Source organism: Petromyzon marinus, chromosome 5, assembly GCF_048934315.1.
Source record: "Petromyzon marinus isolate PM22_M1 ecotype Great Lakes invasive population chromosome 5, UKy_Petmar_22M1.pri1.0, whole genome shotgun sequence".
Taxonomy (NCBI): Eukaryota; Metazoa; Chordata; class Hyperoartia; order Petromyzontiformes; family Petromyzontidae; genus Petromyzon; species Petromyzon marinus.
In genome coordinates, this window is record NC_133671.1 from 13,685,970 (window position 1) to 13,713,194 (window position 27,225).

The 27,225-nt window shown below is 44.5% G+C and overlaps 1 protein-coding gene across 3 annotated transcripts; it reads right to left on the reverse strand.

Annotated features, from left to right (window-relative positions):
- Window positions 1–4,049: 4,049 nt before the first annotated feature.
- On the reverse strand, window positions 4,050–26,214 carry LOC116939082 (kelch-like protein 22). Of its 3 annotated transcripts, none has more exons than XM_032947002.2 (11): window positions 26,120–26,214; window positions 25,831–25,972; window positions 21,840–22,122; window positions 20,260–20,425; window positions 18,315–18,539; window positions 17,183–17,251; window positions 16,730–16,906; window positions 15,742–16,031; window positions 12,549–12,741; window positions 11,179–11,412; window positions 4,050–9,212 (listed from the first exon to the last, which is right to left on the reverse strand). In XM_032947002.2, the coding sequence occupies exons 3-11, from the start codon at window positions 22,118–22,120 to the stop codon at window positions 8,781–8,783; spliced, it is 2,067 nt and encodes a 688-aa protein (XP_032802893.2). In that variant the 5' UTR covers window positions 22,121–22,122; window positions 25,831–25,972; window positions 26,120–26,214; the 3' UTR covers window positions 4,050–8,780. The 3 variants fall into 3 exon arrangements, with proteins under 3 accessions (XP_032802893.2, XP_075917833.1, XP_032802895.2); XM_076061718.1 differs by having other exon boundaries at window positions 25,811–25,972; XM_032947004.2 differs by lacking the exon at window positions 25,831–25,972 and having other exon boundaries at window positions 26,120–26,200.
- Between the last annotated feature and the right edge of the window lie 1,011 nt (window positions 26,215–27,225).

Sequence of the window (27,225 nt, forward strand, 5' to 3'; positions counted from 1 at the left end):
TATATATGTAAAGAACAAAAAAAATAGGTGGAGTGGTGGTGCGGTGGTTAGCACACTTGCGCTGTGAACGCAGCAAGAAGAGTTTGATTACCAGCCAGAGTTAACATCGATGGGGAGTGAGATCTGACCCAGTCTTGGGCCCTCTTTTTCAACCCGCACGGACCAGTGTGGTTAAGTATGATCTAACCCCCCCCCCCCCCCCCACCATTGACACAGCACGAAATCTTCCAGCAGTAGATTAACAACAAATTACATGTTTATAAATATTTAAACGGTAGTTAAACTCTTGTAATGTTGACTTTACATGCAATACATAATTTTCTGTGTTAAGGATACGTCAAATGGTGTCCTTGCTCAGACCATAAATTGGGTCACACTCGCCTCTTTTGCTCGTCCTGAGCTTCTGGAAATTCCAGATTTCCATCGCCGGGACTAAGTAATTGATACAGCACTGTCATGTTTTCACAAAGTAGTTACAGTGCTTGTTTTATTTACCCAAGAGTCGTGGTAAGCAAAGTCGGCCCTTGACTGCGATTTCAGCTCACAATATACCGTTGACGAGTCGAGCAAGCTAACCAATGTCGAGCGGCCGAATTAATGCAGAATTACCACCATTACAACAATGCCAGTATACTTCCATTTTATAATATGTATGTAGATGCTATGTGAAACGTATGACAAAATCACATAGAATACACCATCTGAAAAGCCAAGCAAGGATGGGCCTGGGTAGTACTTGGATGGAAAACCACCATGCGTACCATTTATAGGATGTGACATTGTGGTGGGCAGCAGAGGGAAGTTCAGAAAATTAATCATTTTACTTTCATGCTCCTGTGTCTATGTATTCTTTTCGCCTTCATCAACCCACTGACCAGCGTAGTGGAGAATGGTGAAATAGCACCCACAACTTGCAGTGGGGAGGGGGAGGCCCTCATCCAGCAGTGAATTGACAAAGAAACTGTACATGTACGCCCCATGTGATTATAGAATCGTGACAGTCATGCCTTTGCATTTTACAGCATCTCGGGAAATGTAGTTGGAGCCGATTCTATGCAGTTCCTGTACATCACGCATGACAACTTGCCCAGTCAAGCATGGAAGTTTCATTTTGTGAAGTGCTCATTAATGTAGGCAGCAAACGTAGTTGCTACTGCCCAGTCTCACTGTGAGGATGGTAATGATTCACCTTGCCTGCCATTCATGAATTGTCATGACTCATTTATATTTTCTATACTTTATTTCACGGTCTATTTGGTAATATTTGTAATTTTCTTCGTTGATCGAGTTTCGTTCACTCCAGAAGCTTAAATGCAGCATTAGCATATAATCTGCATACATTGGAATTTCTTATACAATTCATGTTTCGTGAGCATAAGATTGTATGCATGCATCCTGACAATCAGAATTAATTTTGATTAATCATTCCATGTCTACTCAATATTCAAGAAGCATTTACAGCGAACAAGTCAGCACCCCGATATATAAACTGCAGGATGCACAGTATCTTTAATTGGATTACTATGCTTACCAAATGCAACGCCTCATGCGTAACCAAGTCTGGCTAAGTAAGGTTCCAAACAGCATGGTTAGCCAACACTGCAAAGCTTGACCCTGATGGTTTTCCAACATAGATGCAGTGTATGGTTGTGGCACGTACATAAACAAGGCATCTTTTAAAATAAGGAATTTATCCTTTGTTTCCAACCTGTGGGTTCCATCAGCAGGCCCGGATGCAGCTATCCTGACCGGCAGCCACTTTTTACGTGGCCCAAAAACGTGTTTCACTATGAATAGAAAACAAAGTCCCGACATGGTTTCAAAATAATGTACAGTATCTTCACGACACATTTTACAAATTTGATATATTCCTCAAGTTGTAAAAATAAGTCAGATATTAACTGTTTTTACACTCATAATTTCCTACATCTACACATCAATTTCATGCTCTTTCAAATGTTTTGCAACAGAATGCTTAGCATTATAAATACAACCTATTTGCTTTAAACATCTGTATTCATGCCTTCACATATGCTGCCCAACCTTCATAGGCCCTAGACCACTGGTCACCGATTTAAGTTTTACTAAACCAGAACAAAAACAGCTTTCTGTAGGCCCTGACACCTTTTAAGAATAAACTTATAACAGTGCTGCCACCTGACCAAACACAATCCAGTAAAAAACATAACATTTTGGAACGGATTGAAAATGTATGTTCATTAAATGCATTTGCTTACAAATTAAATGGCACCAAAACTGTAAGGACTTTTAAACAATCACCCTATGCATGGTTAATATCTACATATTATATTCATTATGCTTATTTGCTCAGGAAAGCCTAATTAATGATAACAACTTTTTCGGGGGGGGGAGGGGGGTGTACTGCCAAGTTGTGCAGACGGGGACGATGATTGCTTCGTATAATCCCAGTCAGGGGCGGAGCCAGGATTTTCAGCCCGGGGTGACATTCAACACATTTTAATTTCAAGAATGATTAGAGAGTCAGGCTGTTGAACTAGACGCCATCGGTTGGCGACACACTCTGACAATGCAGTTGCACGAATTCCGCCAGACCGAGTGTCGTACACTTATACGCAGAATATTTCAGATTTTTAATTTTTTCGGGGGTGACAATTGTCTACCCTGTCACCCCCCTGGCTCCGCCCCTGATCCCAGTAATTTGTGCGAATTTTTTTTTCTTCCCAAATCTGGACCGGGACACACTGCCCTACTCTTGCGAATGACATCACGTGATCTTTAAACGTCCACTGTGAAAAAGACAATATTTTCATAATTTATGGTAAATACAACTGCGGTAATAACCAGGGCGGTCGCTGGGCTTCAAACCATGAACAACAGCATGGCGAACGCGCTCCCACTACGCTGTGGCACCGCCCACCTACTACTGTAGGATGTTGCTACTTTGGTTAACAAATTATAGAAAAGGGGAAATATTTTTCCGTGAAAAGAAAAAAAAGAGTCAACGTTTCACTCTGCAGTTCTTCCTATTCGTAGGAAATAATTTCCTTGTTTTTAAATTGTACTTATTTTGGAAGCATGTCTTGTATTAAAAAAAAATGCTGAAAAAAATGCAATCCAATTTTTTTTTAAATAAACATTTGCAATAATGTTTGTCAATAGGGTTTAAAGATGAGTATTTTGGCTCAAACATGAAAGGCACAGTATACATGCTATTTGATTATTCACTGAGCTCCACAGCTACGTGTTCTCCGGTGCCGCGGTCGAAGGTAATGAAACATGCAGATCATGCAGTTTAGCGGTTTCCTAACCATATCATCTTCAGCTTACATTGACCCAAGTGTAATACCAAACCATGGCTGTGATGCTGCGGTGCTGGAGTAAAATGCCCCAAACACCTGTAAACACAGGCTCTGTTACTTTGTACAATGGAAGCCTAAGAAAATGATGTTACGAAAAAGCATTTAAAACCACATTAAGACAATGGTGAGAAGTTATACTAAAACGAAGTATTTCTCAAACCCCAGTCCTCATGACCTGCCATGATACAGCTGTGATTATTACTACCGGATAATTACTACCACAAGCCTATGACCAAATCACCTGGAATGCACTCAATGTAGTCAGATCTCCGAAGCTAAGCAAAGGAAAGCCTTGATGATACTTAGCCAAGTACCAAGCATAACAGGTATTATCGACTGCTGCTGGACTATCCTGAGAATAGCAGAGCACAATGCAGCAAAATCCTTCACTATCCTCCAATGTTTTTCTTCATGCATTCACCAACGTGGGGAAGTACGGTCAAATAACCCCGATGACCCCATACAGTGTGGGGGGGAGGTCGCCCTCATCCTTGAAAAAACGGCAGCACATGTACATTCACAACCAGCCCACCAGTTTTGATTTGCATAAGGATGGAAAATATTGGTAATTCTGTGCAGGTGCATAATGGGGGGTTATGAGGACTGGCATTTGGGAAACGGTGGCATATCACACTCGAGCACATACACACACGCACGCACATTGCGCACACGGAAGTGAAGAATAAAAACTTCACGTTGAGGGAACAGTTAGTGGTGAAGTACTCTGTTATTTATTGCTTTCCGCTTTGAACTTTTTGGCCATACATTGAATGCGGATTAAATGACTACGACACGCTGGCTTAAATTGACATCACCATCGACAACGTGCTTCTGACGCAGTGACCGACTCGCACCGAACGCCACACGGCTTGTGGTAGACATCAATACCAGCAGATGAACTACAGGGCTTAACCACCCCTGCTGTGTAGGTGTACCCGTGCGAGATACCTGCGAGGATAAACAGGCTAGACAGCGGTTTGTTTAGATTAAAGGGTATGCCGAAATTCTTTCGCACCGTGTGTAGCCAACCGTGCTTTTTGGAGGTGCGGGAAGGGTGATTTAAAGCGTCTTCATTCATAGGCAAACTATACCTGACAAAATGTTTAGACTGCATAAGCATGATTTTATTTTCTTCTCCACATTACAAATGCTTGCTGCGGTGTTTGTGACATTAGTGTGGAACAAAGCAGCCAACGTAGAATCTTACGAATTTACAGGAAAAGGTGTTTGTTTTTGCTCTGCTGGTCCAGTCACTAAATTCCAATTACCATAAAGGCCTGCTGTCTCGGCAGATACAAACTCAAGGCAACATAACCGACCTTTCAGGAAAATTCCCACCACAGGTATGACTAATGGTGATGTGCGTAACGATAACGATCACATTCCAGTGGCATATATCTGCTCCACAAAATGTGTTCAAATTAATCACACACTTGTGTGGCAGTGAATAGAAAAAGGGCTTTTTGTTTGTTTTGCAACGATGACTCTTCAGTCCAGCCAACGAATGCTGGCAGCACCCAGCGATGACGATGTACATTCTTCGGGGGGGGGGCACAACAGCAGACGTCTGCGGAGGCAGTGTAACCCCTGCCGCTACGCGCACCGCCCACGCGCTCCTCCTAGCAGTCCCCACCGCACCGCTTTCTTTGGGGCTGCTGGACAGCGCCACCCTACCTGCAGTCACAGCTACCAACAGCTGTCTTCGAGCTCCGATGTTCCGCAAGCCTACATGACACTCGCATCAGCTCTTGCCTCTCCGAGTTGTTAAACAGCGCCACAGCTGGCGGTATCAGTGTCTGTTTCTGGCCGAATCGCGCTTTGTGTGGAGGCTCCTAACGTAGTTGGTAAAATACATTTATAGCAATATAAATATTTTTACGGATAGCCATATATACTGACACAGACAGAAACACGTTGATCAGAGACTGAATTATATCTATTAAGGAAAGTGGTCTTGGGCATGATGGCCCATTGCTGCCATTCTGACGACAGAACGGCAGCCAAAGGGGATAATTCGCCCGAGAGGACAGCCATCACGGAAAGAGGGCAATGTGATCAGCTCGTGCAGCAGGGGTACGGATTGTTGCATTACAGGACCATAATGGATGGCATCTGCGTTGGGAGGCATTCATCCAGCAGTGAAGAGATCATGGAAAATAACGACGGCCACTTGTTTAATGTTCTATATATTAAAAAAATATTACTTGCTTCAGTCAGAAAATATCAATTATCGGTAAACAAAGTTAATCTTTACTTCGTGCCATGCCTTCTAGTGTTATTATCAGATGCAGGAATCCAACAAAATTTTTTTTGTCAAATCTACTTTCCAAGCATTCAAATTCCTTTAATTGAACGGCGAGACCATGCACCCACTTGCTGAGTGGTGCAGTCTTGAAGGTAGCCAAACTTTTTTCTCATGTTTTTAACAGACCGATTCAGTTTGAGAAATTCTCAGGAGTGAGACGAGCAAATGGCACTCAGCTTGTAGCATGACCTTTCAAAGCTGGGGGAATAGCGTGCCAAAATGTGGTACCACGAGCAAGTAACGCAACATGTGAAAGTTATTATTATATTTTGGTACTGGCAAAGGAGGTCTAATGATGTACAGTGAGGGAAAAAAGTATTTGATCCCCTGCTGATTTTGTACGTTTGCCCACTGACAAAGAAATGATAAGTCTATAATTTTAATGGGAGGTTTATTTGAACAGTGAGAGACAGAATAACAACAAAAAAATCCAGAAAAACGCATGTCAAAAATGGATTTGCATTTTAATGAGGGAAATAAGTATTGGCCCCTCTGCAAAACATGACTTAGTACTTGGTGGCAAAACCCTTGTTGGCAATCACATAGGTCAGATGTTTCTTGTAGTTGGCCACCAGGTTTGCACACATCTCAGGAGGGAGTTTGTCCCACTCCTCTTTGCAGATATTCTCCAAGTCATTAAGGCTTCGAGGCTGACGTTTGGCAACTCGAATCTTCAGCTCCCTCCACAGATTTTCTATGGGATTAAGGTCTGGAGACTGGCTAGGCCACTCCAGGACCTTAATGTGCTTCTTATTGAGCCACTCCTTTGTTGCCTTGGCCGTGTGTTTTGGGTCATTGTCATGCTGGAATACCCATCCACGACCCATTTTCAATGCCCTGGCTGAGGGAAGGAGGTTCTCACCCAAGATTTGACAGTACATGGCCCCGTCCATCGTCCCTTTGATGCAGTGAAGTTGTCCTGTCCCCTTAGCAGAAAAACACCCCAAAAGCATGTTTCTACCTCCATGTTTGACGGTGGGGATGGTGTTCTTGGGGTCATAGGCAGCATTCCTCCTCCTCCAAACATGGCGAGTTGAGTTGATGCCAAAGAGCTCCATTTTGGTCTCATCTGACCACAACACTTTCACCCAGTTGTCCTCTGAATCATTCAGATGTTCATTGGCAAACTTCGGACGGTCATGTATACGTGCTTTCTTGAGCAGGGGGACCTTGTGGGCGCTGCAGGATTTCAGTCCTTCACGGCGTAGTGTGTTACCAATTGTTTTCTTGGTGACTATGGTCCCAGCTGCCTTCAGATCATTGACAAGATCCTCCCGTGTAGTTCTGGGCTGATTCCTAACCGTTCTCATGATCATTGCAACTCCACGAGGTGAGATCTTGCATGGAGCCCAAGGCTGAGGGAGATTTACAGTTCTTGTTTCTTCCATTTGGAATATTCGCACCAACTGTTGTCACCTTCTCACCAAGCTGCTTGGCAATGGTCTTGTAGCCCATTCCAGCCTTGTGTAGGTCTACAATCTTGTCCCTGACACCCTTGGAGAGCTCTTTGGTCTTGGCCATGGTGGAGAGTTTGGAATCTGATTGATTGATTGCTTCTGCGGACAGGTGTCTTTTATACAGGTAACAAGCTGAGATTAGGAGAACTCCCTTTAAGAGTGTGCTCTTAATCTCAGCTTGTTACCTGTATAAAAGACACCTGGGAGCCAGAAATCCTTCTGATTGAGAGGGGGTCAAATACTTATTTCCCTAATTAAAATGCAAATCAATTTATAACATTTTTTGAATGCGTTTTTCCGTATTTTTGTTGTTGTTATTCTGTCTCTCACTGTTCAAATAATCCTACCATTAAAATTATAGACTGATCATTTATTTGTCAGTGGGCAAACGTAGAAAATCAGCAGGGGATCAAATACTTTTTCCCTCACTGTAGATGCTCACCCCGAGCCCTCATTACTTTGATAGTCACATTGTCTTTGAGCTGTGTGACGCCTTTTGGCGTCCTCTGGTCTAGCACCAATTGAGACGAGGCTCAAAAGAAAGCCGTCTCCGGTGTGGACCAATCAGTTTCAAGGACAATGTATATATTATCGGTGTTTTTTATTTGCATTTTGACCACAAGTATTGTGGTTAATGCACACATGATTCCTTGTAAAGAAGGTATCAGTTTTGTTGCCAGGAAAAAAGGGGAAAAACCCTATTATTATGTGAAAGATGTGCATAGATATTATTGAAAAACTAAATTTGAACTCCCCAAACCATTAATATAAAGAGCTGACTGCAGTGTATTTTTTGCCTTTTCTAAGAAAACAGCTCTCATTTCAACAAGACTGTTCCTCTTTAACTTGAGAAAGCATGTATGACTAATAGCAGACATAGCCATGTGACTGGAATGGCAGTGCATGAGTTGACCACCACCCGTTAGTTTTATCCATATTTGATTAAAAGTATGGCTTTGGATTTTATTAGACTATGGCTTAGAGAGATTTTAATGACTCATACAGTGCGTATTGTCCACCATACTTCTCTTAAAGAGTAACTATGGTGTGGAAAATAAAAAAAGAAGTTAACAGCAAAGCTGTAGCTGACATACAGCATTGTGGAAATTACGTTAAGCCTTTTATTTCCTTCTTAATACCAAATATTTTCCCAGAGGAACCAGTGACAGTTTAAAATGTATTTACCCCAGTTATGTACAAGTATTTTTCTGTCAAGCACACTATGACATGAACAAAAGCTGAGTGACTCTGCCACTAAGTGCGCCACTGTAAAGGTGATTTGTTTTTCTTCACGTGTGCAGTGAAATACTCTCCACAAAGTGCAATAGGCCTATGCTTAAGTCCACCCGAACCCAAAATACACAGCTCTGTCCGACTGCAATCAGAGATGCACTCAGCCAATGTCGTGCAGTCACCTTCTGAAGCAATAGTATTCGGTGCAGTGCGTGTGTCAGGCCAGCGTGCGGCATGGGGTAAATGGTATGAATTTAACCGGAGTTTACCCGACCGCCGAGTGGCCCCTCCACCCTGGTCCGAAGCAGCGAACTCACATTGCTTACTCTGCCCAGGTAAGACGGCCTGGGACCTTGAACACCCAACTCACACTACACGGCTACACCGTAACGAGCTGGCAAATACAGCGATCGTAGCCGTCGCCGTGTTCATAACCACTTGGCCTCAATCCTCGGCAGCACTCAGCTCGCTATCGCTGTCCGACCACCTGTGCCGCTGCTCCCAGTGGGCCGGGTGGAAGGGGCGGCCGTGGCGTGCGGCCGCACCCCGGCCTGGCGGGCCTGTCGGCCGGCGGGGACCGCGCAGGTACGGGCGCGCCAGCACCGCCACAGGCAGCGTGAGGGCGGCGCACGCCATACCCGAGATTTCGTCTTCCAGCTTGGGCCCTGACGACCATGAGTTCGTGGCGGCGTCGTACACATGAACGCAGGATGTGCGCGCGTGCCGGTCATGCGAGCGGCCGCCTACGATGTAAATCTCTCCCTCCATGGCTGACCCGTCCGACGCCGGCACAACGGCGATGCCGGGCTCACCGTGTCCGGCTGGCAGGTGCGCCACGGATGTCCATTGCTCTGTGTCGGTCTGTAGCACGTTGACCTGGAGATGGGGCAGAGTGACGCGGCGGTGAGGAGCTGCCGAGCAGCTCAAAACAAAAAAAAAAGTTACAAAGATGACAGCGCTGTTCAGCAATTGAGTCACTTCACCACTGGTCTGTGGATTTAGACAGTTAAACACGACTTTACTTCATTGCCTGTGTGAGTAATAGTGGTGACAGGCAGCCATTTGTCCGTGAGATTTGTAAACTCGTGCGATAAATCTACCACTACGCAAGTACTACTGTTCTGTGCATGCAAAAGTGCTGTGTTATGTCTATATTATGTAGTGGCTTATCGTACGCCTCTGGGTAAACCTATTTAGACGTTTTTTTCTCGTGTTTATTTTGTATTTAATCTAGTACAATCAATACAATTGTGTTCTTTAACACTCTAGCTCTTTAATGTATATTTCTGTATAAAGGCCAACAATCCCAAATACCTGTTTGTGGTACTGACTCATCATTTCAGTTTAATATGCAACAAAATGTAAAAATGTACAGGAATGCCCTTAATCTTATTTACAAATGGAGAAAAACTAATTCTATTCATACATCATGGCCGGTCTTAGTCTCGAAATTATACACTCACATCTTAAGTCATGAAACATACATGAATTGTACAGCCCTTTGTCATCCCTAAGCATCGGTCATGAGGGTTATTTGAATATGCTGGTCAGTGCAGGTTAGTGAGGGGGGCGGCTCAAGGACCAGTTCAGATATCACTCGCCACTGAAGTTTGTCGTGGAACTGAAGTGGCTCAATTCAGTGGGATTGCACTCACCATTGCGCCATTGCTCCATGCGCAAGGCATGCAAGACTTTAGAAACAAATCAGGAAAGCTAACAAAGGCATGAGAGGGAGGTCTCCTGCTGGAAAAATTATCAATGGCATCGCTTGATTTAAAAAAAAAACAGCAAAAGCTTATCCACAACCATATTACAGTACTGATGGAAGAGCAAGCCTGCAGATGAATGTGGTAAACGAAATACAACGGCGATATTATTACAAATGCTGATACAATGGGTCATGTCGGTAAGTGGGATGGCTACTTTCACGATGGCTCCCACAATTTATACCAAACCTCCACCGTCCCTCACATCCCATATCAGCACAGCAACAAAGGTACACTACAGCTTGCAAACCTACAGTGGGGGGGGGGGGTATGGTACTGCAATTACAATAACGATGATTTTTATTTACTTATTCACTACAGGAAAGCCCGAGTGTAATAACTAATTTTCAGGAGCGTTTTCATTCGGGAAAATTCCTTTTTATGAAGTCGACAAAAAAACACAAGGGACTACATTGGCTGTGGTACAACAAAACATCACTCACTGCATGAATTACCAAAGTGAGTAAACTTTAAGGAGTGTTGTGTAAGTTGCAGGGAATCCCAAGTGTGCACAGAACACCCATCATGCACAAGAGGGGATAGCACTCAGTCTTGCTCACAGACAGGTTCTCAAACCTATTTACTGGGCTGCCATATCCTGGTCACCACCTTTCAGCCCAGCAACAGATTTGTGAGTTTCTCAAATCTGCTGGATTCACCAACCTCTGCCTGCTCCCAAAGCGATGGATTGCAGGCATGCGCCACCACCCCCGGCTATGATAATGAAGTGCTGCCATTATCGTCGGTGTCAGCCATGATCATTCCACTGTTGGATGAAAGACCTCTGCAGGCCGACACGATCCTTCATAGTCCTGTGATGTACTCATAATGCAGTTAGCGTTAGCGCAGTACAGTCGGTAGCGTTAGCGCAGTACCGTAGGCTCTCATTACCGCAGGTACTGATGACACAGTACCGTAGGTGCCGATGACACAGTACCCTAAGGTAGTGATAATGCAGTGCCATAAGGTGGTGACAACGGCAGTCCCGCAGGTACTGATAACGCAGCACGGCGGTACCGACAGCTTCACCCTCCCACAGCTAGAAACGGCAGCAGGGAAGCCACACAGCTCGGCACCTGCAGGACGTCGCGGCGGTAGCCGTGCAGGCGGTTGCTGCCGCCAATGAGGTAGACTTGGTTGGCCAGCGCGGCGGCGCAGTGCCAGGCGCGCTCCACGGGCGCTGGCGGCAGCTCCCGCCACGCGTCCCCGGCAGGCTCGTAGCAGTACACCGTGCTCAGGTACGTGTCCGCGCGGATGCCGCACGCCACGTACACCTTGCCCCCGCACGCGGTGCCAGCGTGGGCGTACATCTGCCAGGGGCACGGGCATGGCGTTGGGCGGTTGGGAGGGGGGGGGGGGCAGACGTCAGGATGTATGCATGTAGAACTTCTTTCGCACCGTACGTAGAAAACCGTGGTAATTGTCGGAGGCGCGGGCGAAGGACAACAAACTAAACACAAAAGAGCAGTTTGAAAGAAATTCGTTTTCAATCTAGATTTAAATGTGCATAGCTCCAGTGGCTTCCGAATAATGGACGGACCGTAGGACGGTAGTTGCGATTGAATGCTCAAATATTAAACTGCTTTTTTTCGACGATTTTCCTCTTTTTTTTTTAATCATCCGTTTTATTATCCATTTTAGCAAATACACGTGGGTGTTTTGGTCAGTTTAACACGTAGGCTTTCGCGACCAATATTATTCATAATAAAGGTTTTTGGGTTAGATCGCGTTATTTATAAATGTGTCGTAACCCTCCACAACCCGGCACGGCCAATCAGCAAAAAAGTGTCACGTTGACAAAAGACAATTAGTTCACTACTTTAGCCCACCGGTGTGTTGAAGAGTGAATCCACTCAAACTGGAAATGTTGTAGATTCACTCTTCAACACACCGGTGGGCTGAAGCAGTGAACTATTTGTCTTTTGTCAACGTGACACTTTTTTGCTGATTGGCCATGTCGGGTGGTGGAGGGTTACGACACATTTATAAATAACGCGATCTAACCCAAAAACCTTTATTATTATGGTGTTTTGGTCGTTTGTTCTAATGTTTTGGTGTGCTCGTTCCACCGATTTGGTTCACAATTATTTATCCGGGCCAAGTCACCTTTTAACGCTGCCCAACTAAAGTGTCTGCAAGTTTTGTTTGTGTGTTGTGGTAGGTGGTGTGTCGTTGCGTAGTCTTGTGTTACGTGTGGTGTTGCATGCTGTTGAGTGGTGTTGCACGGTGTTGCACCATGTTGAGCGGTCCTGTACGGTGTGGAGTGGCGTTGCCTGGGTGTGGAGTGGTATTCCACAGGAGTGAAGTAGTGTGCAGTGTCGTATAGTGTGGTGAAGCATGTTGTTGAGTGGTGTTGCACGTTCTACACTGTTGAGTAGCGATAAGACAGCGTCAAGCGGAGGTGAATGGTGTTGCGTGCGGCTAGCACGGCGCTCTTTGACAGCACCTCCTTGGGCAGTGGGGCGGCAGCATCCCACGTGTTGGTCTCTAGGCTGTAGCGCTCCACCGAGTGCAGCTCCTCCACGTAGTCGCGCCCGCCAATCGCGTAGATGTAGAGTCCCACGGCGCACACACAGTGGTCGGCGTGTGCCCGCTGGAGCGGCGCTATCACCGTCCACTTGTTGTGCCGTGGGTCGTACCTGTTGCAGAAGCCATGGCAATGGACACAAAACCAGGAAATTGTGTGTCAATGTCTCGTCTAAAATGACGTTAAATTCGTCATTATTGTTATTATTAGCCATGATCTATCGACTATTGGATGCAAGTTTCCCCAAGACGTCGCCATCTGACAGTTTTGCGATGCAACAATACACCGAGTGCATGCACATGAGCTGATTTTATTTCACCTGTTTAAGCAGATTGGTTGTGCAATTCATTGGATAAATCCCAGCTTTGAGAATCAAAAATTAAGGTTTCAATGTCCAGTGACGAAAATGACTCGCAGCAACAGAGCAGATGGGAAAATGTTCACCCCTACTGTACCACATTGAAGGCAACTCGGAAGTTATTCTGTGACATCTGCTTCTGTGGACCATTCTTTAACACAAAAGGTTAAATTGCTCTGCGTTATTGGCATGACATCATGCCAACAGCACAATTTGCATAACATTGGGAACAAAGATTGTCAAATTATAAAAAAAAAACACTACGGCCACTGACTGCAAGAAGCACCTACATCAGGGGTCGGGAACCTATGGCTCGCGAGCCAGATGTGGCTCTTTTGATGATTGCATATGGCTCGCAGATAAAACAAAATATTCTCACTTGTTTTAATCCATCCATCGATTTTTCACTGCGCATGTCCTGTTCAGGGCTGCAGGAGCAATTGTCCATTATTTTAATTGGATGATACTGGCCTACGTTTGCCGTTGCTGGGTAAAACAGGTAAACGCCCCCTTTTGAATCAGTCTGAGACTGCGTCTGCTCGGTCATTAGCTCAAAGCTAACCCTTCGACGAAGAAGATGGCGAAAAGAAAAAAAGACGACGAGTATCGTACATTTCAGGACGAATGGACCGAAGAATTCGCCTTTGTGGAGAGAGCGGGTTCTGCGGTGTGTCTAATTTGCAATGACAAAATTACATCGTTGAAACGGTCGAATGTAAAGCGGCACTTCGACACGCGCCACGCTACCTTTGCAACAAAATACCCTGCGGGAGACAGCAGAAAGAAAGCGTGCCAAGAGCTTCTGAGCAGGGTGCAAGCTAGCCAGCAGCAACTCCGCGTATGGACCCGGCAAGGTGACTATAATTCGGCTAGCTTTGCTGGTTCTTTAGCAATAGTGAGGAACGGAAAACCATTCACAGATGGCGAGTATGCTAAAACGTTCATGCTGGATGTAGCCAATGAACTTTTTGATGATCTTCCGAACAAAGACAAGATAATCAAACGGATACAAGACATGCCTCTGTCGGCAAGAACTGTTCATGATCGTACCATCGTGATGGCAAACAAAGTGGAGGAAACGCAAGTGAAGGACATAAATGCAGCGCCGTTCTTTTCTCTGGCTTTGGATGAGTCAACAGACGTGAGCCATTTGTCGCAGTTCAGCGTGATTGCAAGATATGCTGTTGGTGACACACTGCGCGAAGAAAGTCTTGCTGTTCTGCCATTAAAAGGGTCCACAAGAGGTGAGGATTTATTCAAGTCTTTCATGGAGTTTGCTCAAGAAAAAAGTCTACCTATGGATAAACTTCTCTCAGTGTGTACTGATGGTGCTCCGTGTATGGTGGGGAAAAACAAAGGATTTGTGGCGCTTCTCCGTGAACATGAAAATAGACCCATCCTAAGTTTCCATTGCATTATACACCAGGAGGCACTTTGTGCTCAGATGTGTGACAGGCAGTTTGGCGAAGTGATGTCGCTGGTCATTCGTGTGATCAACTTTATTGTTGCCCGAGCCTTAAATGATCGCCAGTTTAAAACACTGCTGGATGAAGTTGTAAATAACTATCCTGGTCTGCTTTTGCACAGCAATGTGCGTTGGTTGTCAAGAGGGAAGGTGCTTAGCCGTTTTGCGGCTTGCCTGAACGAAATCCGGACTTTCCTTGAAATGAAAGGCGTCGGGCATCCTGAGCTAGCCGACACCGAGTGGCTCCTCAAGTTTTACTATCTCGTAGATCTGACTGAACATCTGAACCAGCTCAACGTGAAAATGCAAGGCATTGGAAATAGTGTTATCCCTTCAACAAGCTGTATTTGCTTTTGAAAACAAGCTGGAGCTTTTCATCACGGATCTTGAAACAGGTCGTTTACTACATTTTGAAAAACTGAGCCAATTTAAAGATGCATGCACAGCAAGTGAGCCCATTCAAAACCTTGATCTCCACCAGCTAGCTGGCTGCACATCCAGTCTCCTACAGTCCTTCAAAGCACGCTTTGGAGAATTTCGTGAGCACACTCGTCTTTTTAAGTTCATCACCCATCCAAACGAGTGTTCACTGAACACAGCCGACCTGAATTACATCCCTGGTGTCTCCGTCAGAGATTTTGAAGCAGAAGTGGCTGACCTGAAGGCCTCAGACATGTGGGTGAATAAGTTCAAGTCACTGAATGAAGATTTGGAAAGAATCACACGACAGAAAGCGGAGTTGGCGAGCAAGCACATGTGGACAGAAATGAAAAAACTCCAACCCGAAGACCAGCTGATTCTCAAAACTTGGAACGCGCTTCCTGTCACATACCACACACTGCAGCGTGTGAGTATTGCTGTATTGACCATGTTTGGATCTACGTATGCATGTGAGCAGTCATTCTCACATCTTAAAAACATCAAGTCCAACCTACGATCACGTTTAACGGATGAAAGCCTCAACGCTTGCATGAAGCTTAACCTCACCAAGTACCAACCCGACTACAAAGACATCAGCAAATCCATGCAGCACCAGAAGTCGCATTAATGGTGAGTGTTATAACAACATTATTTAAAAGAATAAATTCAGAGGCTTATTATACTGACATTTAGTTGAATTCACTTTTAAAATATATTATATGGCTCTCACTGAAATAAATTTCCAAATTTTTTGCTTTCATGGCTCTCTTAATCAAAAAGGTTCCCGACCCCTGACCTACATCATCTTCCAAGCCCGTGCACTTGCAAACGCAAGCTTCTGTCACCAATCCAAAGGGTTCCGTGCCCACCTCCAGCAGTCCGCCACCGCCCTGAAGCCATGCGAGTTGTTGTCTCCGCCGACGAGGAAAAGGAAGTTTCTGACGACAGCGATGCCTTGGTTGGACATGCGGGGAGGGGCTCCTCCGCCGACGCCGCTGCCGCCACCGCCCCTGGTGAGCACCTCCCAACGGCCTGTGCTCGGGTTGAGGAAGTGCGACTCATCGCTCAGGTCGTTGTCGTCGGATGAGAACATGCCACCGAAGCCCACGACGCAGTGGCGCTTGGAGCGCAGGCGTGTGCGTGCCGTCTGCAGCACCGGCTGGAATGCCAAGGCACCCAGAGCAGATTCACCGGATTGGGGCACACATAAATAAATAAATAAAAGACACGAGGTGTATTGTATTTCAAGTAATTGTTGCATGTCAACCACTATTGTCAAGCCACTGCTAGATGAGGGGCTCTCCACGCTGTGCGGGTTGCAGGGGTTATTTGATCATAATTCGCCACGTTGGTCTCTGCTGGTTAGTGAAAGTGCACAACAGATGTAGCAGCACACAACAATGGATTGTTGTGTGCACTGCCCACAAAGGAGCTGCATAGCAATCTCTAACACCTGTCTTTCGATGCAAGGTGGTCACCCATCAAAGCACAATACAAGCTCAATACTGTAAATGTGTGCATGTGTATGGAAATAAATGTAGTTTTTTATACATCACCACCAATGTCATCGTCATCTACCATCAACATTAGCAGCAGCAGTCTCAATGCCCAAGCTCCATATCATATTGAGAGCTGTACATGGTTTTAAAATGTGATATGTGGCTATATTTGTATACTAATTTATATTTTATTAATCTGATTGATCAGACGCTTAGTCTTTCATGAATAACTGATCAATATACTTGATTTACTACAACGCACAGCATTACAATTCCTGCATTTTTTTTTACTGAAGAACCAAAATGTGCACTGGCTGAGGGAATGATGTACTAAATAATTGATGGCGTGGATAGGCACCTGTAGCATGACGTTGGCATGGTAGGCCATGGCATCAGCGAGGATCTCTTTGAGCGGGCATGGGTTCAGACGTCCATAGAGGTCCTGTACAGTGCGTGGGCTGAGTAACTCGTAGCGCACACACTCGAGCACCTTAGGCGGGTTGGACAGAAGCTTCAGGTCCTCCTCTTGTTCCTCCTAAGGATATGGGAAAAGGAAGTGATTTAAGAACTTCACCACGCTGGTTAATGTAGGTTGGTGAATAAGCGGGCCCAGGATCGGTTGAGATGTCACACTCCATGGACGTAAGCCGAAGCTGGGAATCAAACTCAGGTTGTCGGGTTCACAGTGCAGTGCGCTCAACATGGTGCCACCAGTTCATCCCAGAAGTTGGTTAAAGAATAACAAAAAGAACATCAAAGCCATATGTAAACATGTAAGTATAGCTGCTACATCTTGCAAATCAAAACACACCTTTGAGCCAGAGGTCTTCCCACGATGGTATAAAAGAGCCGCCTCGTACACATCAGTCTCAGCTGCCACCTGGGTAACATAAACAATGAAAACGTTTGCAATCACATACCTTCGTAAAAAATAATCCACAAATACACACAACTCACATTGAATGTATGGATAGGCCTTCAAAAAGCCTGCCAAGCCCTGAAGGATGGGGTGAAATACATTCTATGGGAATATCCCTGTCCAATTTGCTATATATTTTCGTACATGTTATTGAGACCGTAGCCCATCAGCTTATCCACTGCCTCCTCATTAAGGGTTATTATTTAGTAGATAGTCTTACATTATACTTATTCATTTACAAGTCTTTTTCCTCTTCTTTGGTTCTTTCGGTAAAGTCACATAGAATGAAAATAAAATAACAAATTGATAAAAGAAAATAACACAATAAAATTCTTACGACGTTTCGGCCACAACACAAGCGGCCTTCATCAGGTGAAGGGACGAGACTGTCTGGAGGACAGCGCTGTGTTATTTTATTTGATCAATTTATTATTTATTCTCATTCTACGTGACTTTACCGAAAGAACCAAAGAAGATGAATCCTTGCAGTCACGAAAGCTTTAAATCGAAATTTACAAGTCTTTGTGAATCCACTGTTGGATTAAGGCCTCCCCATGCCGCATAGGTCACGGGGTTGTTTGACCAGGCTTCACCACGTTGGTAAGTGTACATTGTTAAAGAGGGGGCCCGGGACCGGTTTCAATATCACTCGACATTAATGTTAGCCAAGACTGGAAATTAGGCTCCAGATCGGTCAGTTCACAGCACTCCAACCAATTTACCACCGCTCCCCTGATGGATTCACAATCTTCAGCGAATTCCAATCACTGCTCCAAATGTGAGCAATGAATACAACTGTCTTCCAAGGCTATGTACGTATGTGGTATGTCTGTTGAACTTCTTCCGCACCGTATGTAGCCAACCGTGCTAATCGGAGGTGCGGGGAAAGGACAACAAACTAAACACAAAAAAGCAGTTCTAAAGAAATTAGTTTTCAATCTAGATTTTCAATTTAGATCTCACCACATGCGAAGGCCTTAGCTTTTGGATACGTATTCCCTCGCTCGCCTTCATTCCCGCTCACCTTCAGGCTGTCGCTGCTCAGCAAGAACTGCACTTTGTCGACACGCAGGCGGCGGTATGCTTCGGTCTGGCAGAATGCCGGGAAGGTGGAGAGCAGGTGCGCATCGAGCTTGTCCGCCAGGTCCGTGAGGCCGTAAGCCTCAGCCAGCATGTACAGCTCCGGCACGCTCTCCGCCTCCACCCGCGACACGAGGAAGTCGCAGCAACAGTCAATGGCTGCCGACATCTGTGGAAACGTAAATTATTAGGCCTGTATTGATTCAATCCCCCCAGCGATTCGATTAATTCTTACGATTCAGAACGATCGATTCAAGAAGAGATCATGTTTGGCTCGTTTTGGCAGGTCTAATTTGTATTGTTATATTCTTGGTTCTTTCGGTAAAGTCACGTTGAAGGGAAACAATAAATTAATAAAAATATAAAACAATAAAATTCTCACGACGTTTCGACTGCAACACAAGCAATCATCATCAGGTGTGAAAACCACAACTAAATTGCTGTGAGAATTTTATTGTTTTATATTTTTATTATTTTACTGTTTCCCTTCTACGTGACTTTACCGAAAGAACCAAGAATATAAATCCATGCAGTCACAAAAGCTTTAAATCAAAATTGTATTGTTATTTTTTTCTCCTTTGCATGGCATTGTCCTGTCCATTCGGCTCAATGTAACATTAGCATACAATGGTCAGTGTATGAATATCCATGTATCAATTCAACAATGCATATCTAGTACTTGTTCACTTGCACCACTCAAGCAGGTGGTTTAGTGACCCATGCATTAACCACATATATACAACCCTTACAGAAAATGGAACGATATCATAAAATCCCACATCCACTTGATAGTTCTAAGGCAGGTCTGTTACATACTTATTGTACAATTACTTACATGTTAAAGCGGTTTATTATACAGTAAAACCTTGGATTGCGAGTAACTTGGTCTGCGAGTGTTTGGCAAGACGAGCAAAATTTTTAAATAAATATTAATTTGATAAACGAGCGAGGTCTTGCAATACAAGTAGTGTACGTGTACGCTTTGTCTGCCGAGCATCACGTGATCACAACTGATATACGAGTGCTTTGATATCCGAGTGTTTTGGATTACAAACACGTTTCCGGAACGAATTATGCTCGCAATCCAAGGTTTTACTGTATTTCACAAATAAAAAAGATCCTTTATTTATATCAGTAGCTTCACACTTTATATATAAAAAGAAAATCACAAATTATACATAATACACAGACAATAAGCACTAGAAGCCTACTCTCGTCCACCTCTTAATTTAATTATTTTGATCCCGTCGGCCTTTAGTAACGGTCTTCAGTACACGTACTCTGATGTATTTTACATTTGTGTCCCTCCGACAGTTCTCATCAATTATTTAATAAACTTGTAAACGACTTACCCACTGCTAAGGATATATTTAGCAAAGGACTTGCAGCTATATTAGAGTGATAGCTCCATTGTGTGTGTGGCACAACAACCTTCACCTGGGAATTTGTAGCAGAGAGTAGTGGCATAGAAGTACAGTTGTTAAGAGCACTGCTCTATAAACCCACTTCCCCGAGTTAAAGTCTCGGTCAAGCTAACAATAACCAATTCTGCGCCTCGCTTGGGTTGAGTACCATGTGCGATATGTAAACATCAGTAACGAGGAGACAAATGTAACCGTGCGTTGTGCTGGCCACACCATGGCCTCATGCTCTGGCTTTCATAGGTGGTCTTAGCAGTGCTAGTCCCAACAGCCTATTTTATAGGATGTTAGTATATGATTGAAAACTCATTTCTGGACTGAAAACTCATTTCTTTAGAATTGCTTTTTGAGTTGAGTTTGTTGTCCTTCCCTCACACCTCTGATTAGCACGGTTTGGCGACGTATGGTGTGAAAGAAGTTCACTATACATACACGGGAGATCTTTGTCTTTAGTACAAAAATGTGCACCTGCAGGAGAACGGCGGCCGACAGGATGTCCTGCACGTTGTCTTGCGACACCTCGAGCTCAGCTGTGTAGATGTAGGCAACGAGCCGCTCCAGAGCAACGTACGTCACGCCGTGGATCTCCACCTCGTCCTGCTGTGCCTCACGTAGGCCCCGTGCGAACATGCCCCTGGGTGCGCGTCACATTCCGCTGTCATGAAAACCTCCGCGTATTTATATTCCGTGGGTCTGGTGGCAGGTGAATTATTGTGATCAGGTGGTGGCCATCTCAACGGCACATCCCGATCAGTGGAAAACTGGAATGATGTCACGTGACAAGAAATAACTGCGTTGGATTGGCCGCAGGCTGCCTGCATCCGAGAGCCCTGTTTATTAGCCATGTAGTGATTAGTCCTGCTTGTAATTTAATCAAATGTCACAATTCGAGGTTGTAATTTAATTAAAGAATCGATTTTTTTTAATATAGCACCTCTAGTGGATGCAAGATTTAGGTAAGCCAAGTACAACATACGGACTACGGACTGGAAATACACGCACCATTCAATACACGTATTGTAAGTGTTAGAATTGCCTTTAACCGCTGAAGCAATGCATTATAAAATGGCTAAAACTAACGTGGCTTGAATTTTATTACATCCCATCATGTGCAAATATTGTTCAGTATGTGAGAGGTATCTTAATGGCACATCCTGATTTTTGTAAAATCACAAAAGACGTCCAATAAAACACTTAAGGCTTACACATAATTGGCCTGATTAGGATCCACTAATATGAACACTATGACCAAATGTTTTGCGACTAATTTACAGTGAGAGCCCACCGAGGGACATACCTTTATTGAGATGTAAGCAAGGTAATGATTTAGACATAAAACTATGGCCCTGACCTAGTTAGGTGTTGTAAGTGCTGTGAGTGCAGACATCGTTACCAAAAAAAAACATTCGGTTGTAAAAAAAACCTACGTGGCTTCCAAATGGCAGTATTTCCCAGACCCGTCATTAACTATGCCACAGCACTAAGTCAGTACATCTGAGACCCCTATTTAATGCCCCAGATGAAAGACAAACTGACATGTTTTCCCCTGGGGCTTTATTTACTTCTTCAACAACACAACAAATGCATTCCCTGAAGTAAAGCCATGCCTGGAAAAAATACAATATTGTAAGTAAAAAAACTAAACTGCTGAAGAATAGCCTGTAAAGACTCCAACATACACATACACATAGATGTACAGCCCTTTTGTCAAACTTACAGCTGGATGAGGGCCCTTCACACACCATGTAGGTCATGGGGGTTATTTTAACGTACTGATCACTCTGGGGTTGTTAAGGGGGGCAGCACAGACAGGGGACACATAGACATACATTGCAACAATGGATTTTGCTGTACTGTCGTCTGCTGTTCACCACCTAGCCCCGATCACCAACCTGATTGTGGATAGTGGTTGCCCTTTCAAGAACTGTCCAGGTTAAACAATGCTTAACTCCCTAGATCTGATGACATACGGTGCATTCCGGGTTATTTGGTCATAGGCTGAGCCTCCACGTACATAATAGAAAGAAGAATGTAAAATGGTCTCAAACCTGAAGTAATCGCACGACGCCGCCAGGACGACTCGATGGGCACAGATCTTCCGACCCTCTGCACGCAGAGTGATGTCGTAGAGGCTGTTGTTGCGACGCAGCTCACTCAGGCCGACCAGAAGTAGTTTGGAGTGGTCGGCGCAACGATACGCGGTCCGAGTTCGAAACTTCTCCAGCACACACCGCTGCTGCTGCTGCTGTTGCTGCCTTCGCTGCTGCTGCTGGGAGAGCCAGGATGCTCCTTCTCCATCCTGACTGCTGGGCCTGCCTCCGACATTCATCCCTGTGGGGACAGGGACAAAAAGGTTACGCATGCTCTGCACTCTCCTTGCCGTCAGCTATATGCTCTCACTCTAGTTGTGTGGCACAAGCTTTCAATCGCCAGCCAACCACTGCTGTGCTACCAAAGGACCACATCAACAATTATTTCCTGTAAATATATACACTGTAGTTGGACAGGTTGAGTTTAATGAACTACAACACAACCGGCTAGAGAAAAAGCAAGGGAACACATGCTGATGTGTTTTCCAAAGCCTAATATTAAGGAGCACCAACAATGCATATCTGACCCAAGAACTGTCATCATTCATGCACAATGTTGCTAAGTAACCAGAGGCACTAGTATTATGCACCAAAGTTACACTGCAAATAACGCTTTGAAGTTTAAATTATGGAATGATTCAGTAACGCTGGGGAATAAAAGAAAAATGATTCAGTGGCTCGATTTCTTATATTGAAATACCATATTTGCACTGCCAGCCATGCAATTGTAGTAACATATATTGCTCCTGCCACTCAGAATGCATTGTGGGGCTTATTAAATGTGGTTATGAGCATGGAATAACCATGTATGGGGAAAAATGAGATAATATAACTGGGGTTAAAGACAGGGTTAGGGCAGAGGCTTCCACACCGTTTGCTCTGAAGGTTGGAGAAACTAACTTGCTAGACATTTCATAATAACCAGTTTTGACCTTTACAACCTATGTTATATATCTTATATATTCTGAAGCGATATAACAAAATAACTCAGCAATACCATGAACACAACAACAGTTGCCATTCGCCACGAAGTGGTGATGTCAGCACAGTACTTCTACGAGTCTTGGTGCACCTTGGGGTTACGTGAAGTATCGAAGGCTCGCTGGCAGGTCATGGGACAAACCCAAGTGTTTTGGGTTGACTGAGATTACTGGCAGATGCACCACCAGTGCTCCCCACTGTGCTGTGTTTCACCCACCTGGCGCTCCGCTTATCGGTGAGCGTTGCTCCTCTGCCTTGTTGTTGGAGGTGGAATGACTAACTGCCAAGTAGCGTCTTTCACGAGCCTCCTCCAGAGGCAGACCTTGACATCGCTGGTACCAGTCATCGGCTAGTCCAATCAGCTTCACATCCCTCTGTACCACATCAGTCAATTTCTTCCGTAGCCTGTGCTGCACTCATTTGGCTTCCTCTATCCGGCCAAAAAGAAGCTGCTTGGGCATGAGGTGGCTGGGCATACGGGCTACATGACCTAGCCAATGCAGCTTCGATTGACAGAGGAGCTCACTGATGAGACTGACCAGATATTTTAAGGATCTGAAAACTCCTCACAATTCAGTTTGGTTAAACCCAGGATGGATCGTAGACAGGCCAGCCTGAATGATTCAAACCAGCTCAGATATTCGTTCAAAAGGGGGCCACGTTTCGCAAGCATTGAGGAGGGAGGGCCTAAATGTGGATGAAAAGACATGGAGCATGGTATGGTGCGACAGATCAGGTATCTTCTACATGGCTCTACACAGTTGATGACAAGATAATGTCACCGATTCGGAGTGAGACCCCCGCTTCCAAACCGGAGCTGGTCATAAACACACTTTCCAGGTAAGTCAACTTTTTCACCCTCTCCAAAACTGTACAATCATTGAAAAAACATACCACTTACATACATTGCACTACCACACAGTGCTAGCAACAAAGATATAGTGTATGACAGAAAGACGAGAATGAGATGTTGTAACATGAGAAAAAAGCATACAAAAATCAGGAATGTAGTTAAAAGGATGAGCGATGCAGACGAAAGAGAGATGTGAAGGACAAGTAACAAATAGAGAAGTGAGATAACGTTCAGACAGAAATTTATATTCAATATAAATATCATAAACATGATAAGAAAGCAATGCATTCAAAACAGATACGGGGCAAGTGCATTAAGAAGAGCGATTGGAGATGTACTGTATTCGGCAAATACATATATCAACAAAATACTGTAGTTTTATTCTGAAAATAAATATAACAGATCTTTCCTGACGTGACTATCAGAGATAGATGTTTTTTTCAGAAGATAGGACAGGACATGTATTCAAAAGAGATGGGATATAGAAGGGCCAAATAGATCCATAAAGCACGAGGGTACAGCACTTATTTCAATTGATTGTTTTACTCCAACATCAACGTCAAGTTATTACAACAGATACATGGGTGTCCAAGATGGTTCATTTGTTTCATAAGCCTATACAATTTTTAAACTTTAACTTTTGGCCCACGGACCACATTGTTTGGACAACGCTTGGATAACCCATTGGCTATAACATACATTTTCACAGCGGAATAGATTGATTCAGACAAGACGCAAGAAAGAGCAAATAGGAGGCTTGACTATCGTTAAGAACGTATTCTGTTTGGCCAGCAATACTTGATGAGAACCAAATAAAAAAAAGCATTCAGAAGAACCGCCCAGTCAACACAGATCGAATAAGAAGAACCGGAGTGAATATGCACAGAGCCACCCACGGGGAAATTTCGGTTCTCGTTGGCGTGCGGCCAGATCGCACGAGATGTCTACAGCAGCCCCAAACATTATCTATCTTAACAGGACAATACTGTTGTCACCCAGAGACCACCGTCCGTCTGCCGTGATGATGAGACACTGTGTAGAAACCGGTCCACAATTTGCCTGCACTGAATCAGCGTTGTTGAAACTATGCAACCATCGCTGGGACGATGAGCTGTGTAAAGAAATACAGTTTACGCGGAGAGACGGATACGTGAAGCTGACGTATCATCCGCAAAAGCGATGTGATTATTACTATTGTCCACAACGACGCGAATAACGATTATGCGTTACGTAACATCACCACCATCAAAGTTGGGACGTACTTCGTGGGAAGTGCCGGTTCACGGTGGCAATGTTTCACATTCGCGTTGGGGAGGTCTAATCTGGAGAGTTGAATAATCACACGGAGGAAAGAGGTGCAGCCTCACACCAGCTGGTGTTTATTTTATCGACGTGAAAAGCGATCGGTGATGTTGTTGTTGGTGAGAATGAATATGGAGGTGACGGGTGGCTTGAGCTCATCGATAGCTATTGGTGGCGATGACAGAGATGAGGGATAATCGGTGCTAACGATGATGAAGAATATACCGGTGGTGATTAGAGAAATGATCACTGCTGATAATCACGATGAGTGATGATAACGATGGTTGATGACGATCCAGATGACAATGACTGCGATACTCTTTGGTTCTATTCGGTAAAGTCACGAAGGTAAAAAAAAATCACGACGTTTTTTTAACCTACGTGACTTTACCGAATAGAACCAAAGAGTATGGATCCTTGCAGTCACGAAAGCTTCAATCTAGAAATGACTGCGATGTAAACTGGAGAGACCGTGGTAGAGATTCTGACAATTGGTAGGTGACGAGAACGAAAAAGATGTTTGTTGATGACGTTAACGATGTTTGATGCCAATGATAATACAGCTTTCGTGACTGCAGTAATTCATATTCTTTGGGTCTTTATCATTTGATCTATCTACGTGACTTTACCCAAAGACCCAAGAATAATGATAATACAATTACAATGGAGGAAATTGAATCTACAACGCTAACCATGCAGGCATCCTCAACACCCGACGAAGCAATCCACGCCGTGCTGGCCATCCGATATCAAAAGAAGCACCACAGAATACACACCAATAAAATATAATTACCCAACTTTCACAGTCCTCACCGTCACTCCGCCAAGTCCGAAGATCGAAGGCCGAATCCCCGTCCTAGCCTGACCGGGCCGCCGGGCTCGAGACGCGCCTCGCCCCGCAAGGGCTGTAGTCGAGAGGCGGTGCGCGCCCGAATCCAGCCGAGCCTCGATAGACCTTAACGCGTCATGCCCATTCATGGGGCAAATAGCTCGTCGTTATTTACTCTGGTTTTTTTTTGCTTAAACAGATTTTTAAAAAGTATATATATAAATTACGAAACCTATACACACAGTCGAACGAAATTTTTTAAATAGATCTCACCAGTGGGGTTGGGGGAGCCGCTGAGGGTGATAGGCGTCGTGACGTCACGGGGACAAAGCGGATCCAAAACAAATGGGAATCGATCCACAGAGCCGTGCGGTTAGCTGCGAATCGATTCCGCTTCACACGCTTCGCAGGTGAAATAGCCCAGGTAACTCATATTCTTTGGGTCTTTCGGTAAGGGGCCGTCCATAAATGACGTCACGCACCTAGGGGTGGGTCAGACATTTGTGACAATGTGTGACGAGGGGGAGCGGGGGTTGAGAAATGTGACGTCACATCAAAATGCGCAACTTTAAATAAATATAGACAACACGTTCTACTTAAATTTTGATTTAAAGCTTTCGTGACTGCAGGGATTAATATTATTGGTTCTTTCGGTAAAGTCACGTAGAAGGGAAACAATACAATAATAAAAATGTAAAACAATACAATTCTCACGACGTTTCGACTGCGACACAAGCAATCATCATCAGATGTGAAAACCACAGCAAGAAAATTTGACAAAAAGTGGCGATTTTTTTTAACGTTAGCACCACGAAGAGCGATTTGACAGTTATTCAGATGGACGAGTCTATCTATGTTCGGAAAAGAGGAGGGGAGAGACGAAAATAATGGATGCGGTCTGAAAGCCACCATAAGCGTGAACAATCAATTAAGACCCGAAATGGTTTATCAAATCCTTCCAATGATTGCTAAGCCAGAATCCATCTTCTCGGTTAAAATTGTCTCTGTGTTTGTATATGTGGATTGCCTCATGAACGAATCTTTCATGGTAGCCAGATGGCTTGCAAAGAACCTCTGCCTTGGAGAAGTCAATGTCATGTGAGCCTACTGAACTATAAGAGTGTTCTGCCACGGCCGAGGTGTTGGTCCTACCGTGTTTTAGATCTGCTTTGTGTTCACGAATGCGGTCCGAGACATGCCGTTTGGTTTCTCCAATGTAACTACTACCACAGAGGCAACTTAGTTTGTAGATGCCAGGGTACTGTATGTCCGGAATCACATCTTTTACAGACGGAACCAGATCATTGGAAGGATTTGATAAACCATTTCGGGTCTTAATTGATTGTTCACGCTTACGGTGGCTTTCAGACCGCATCCAT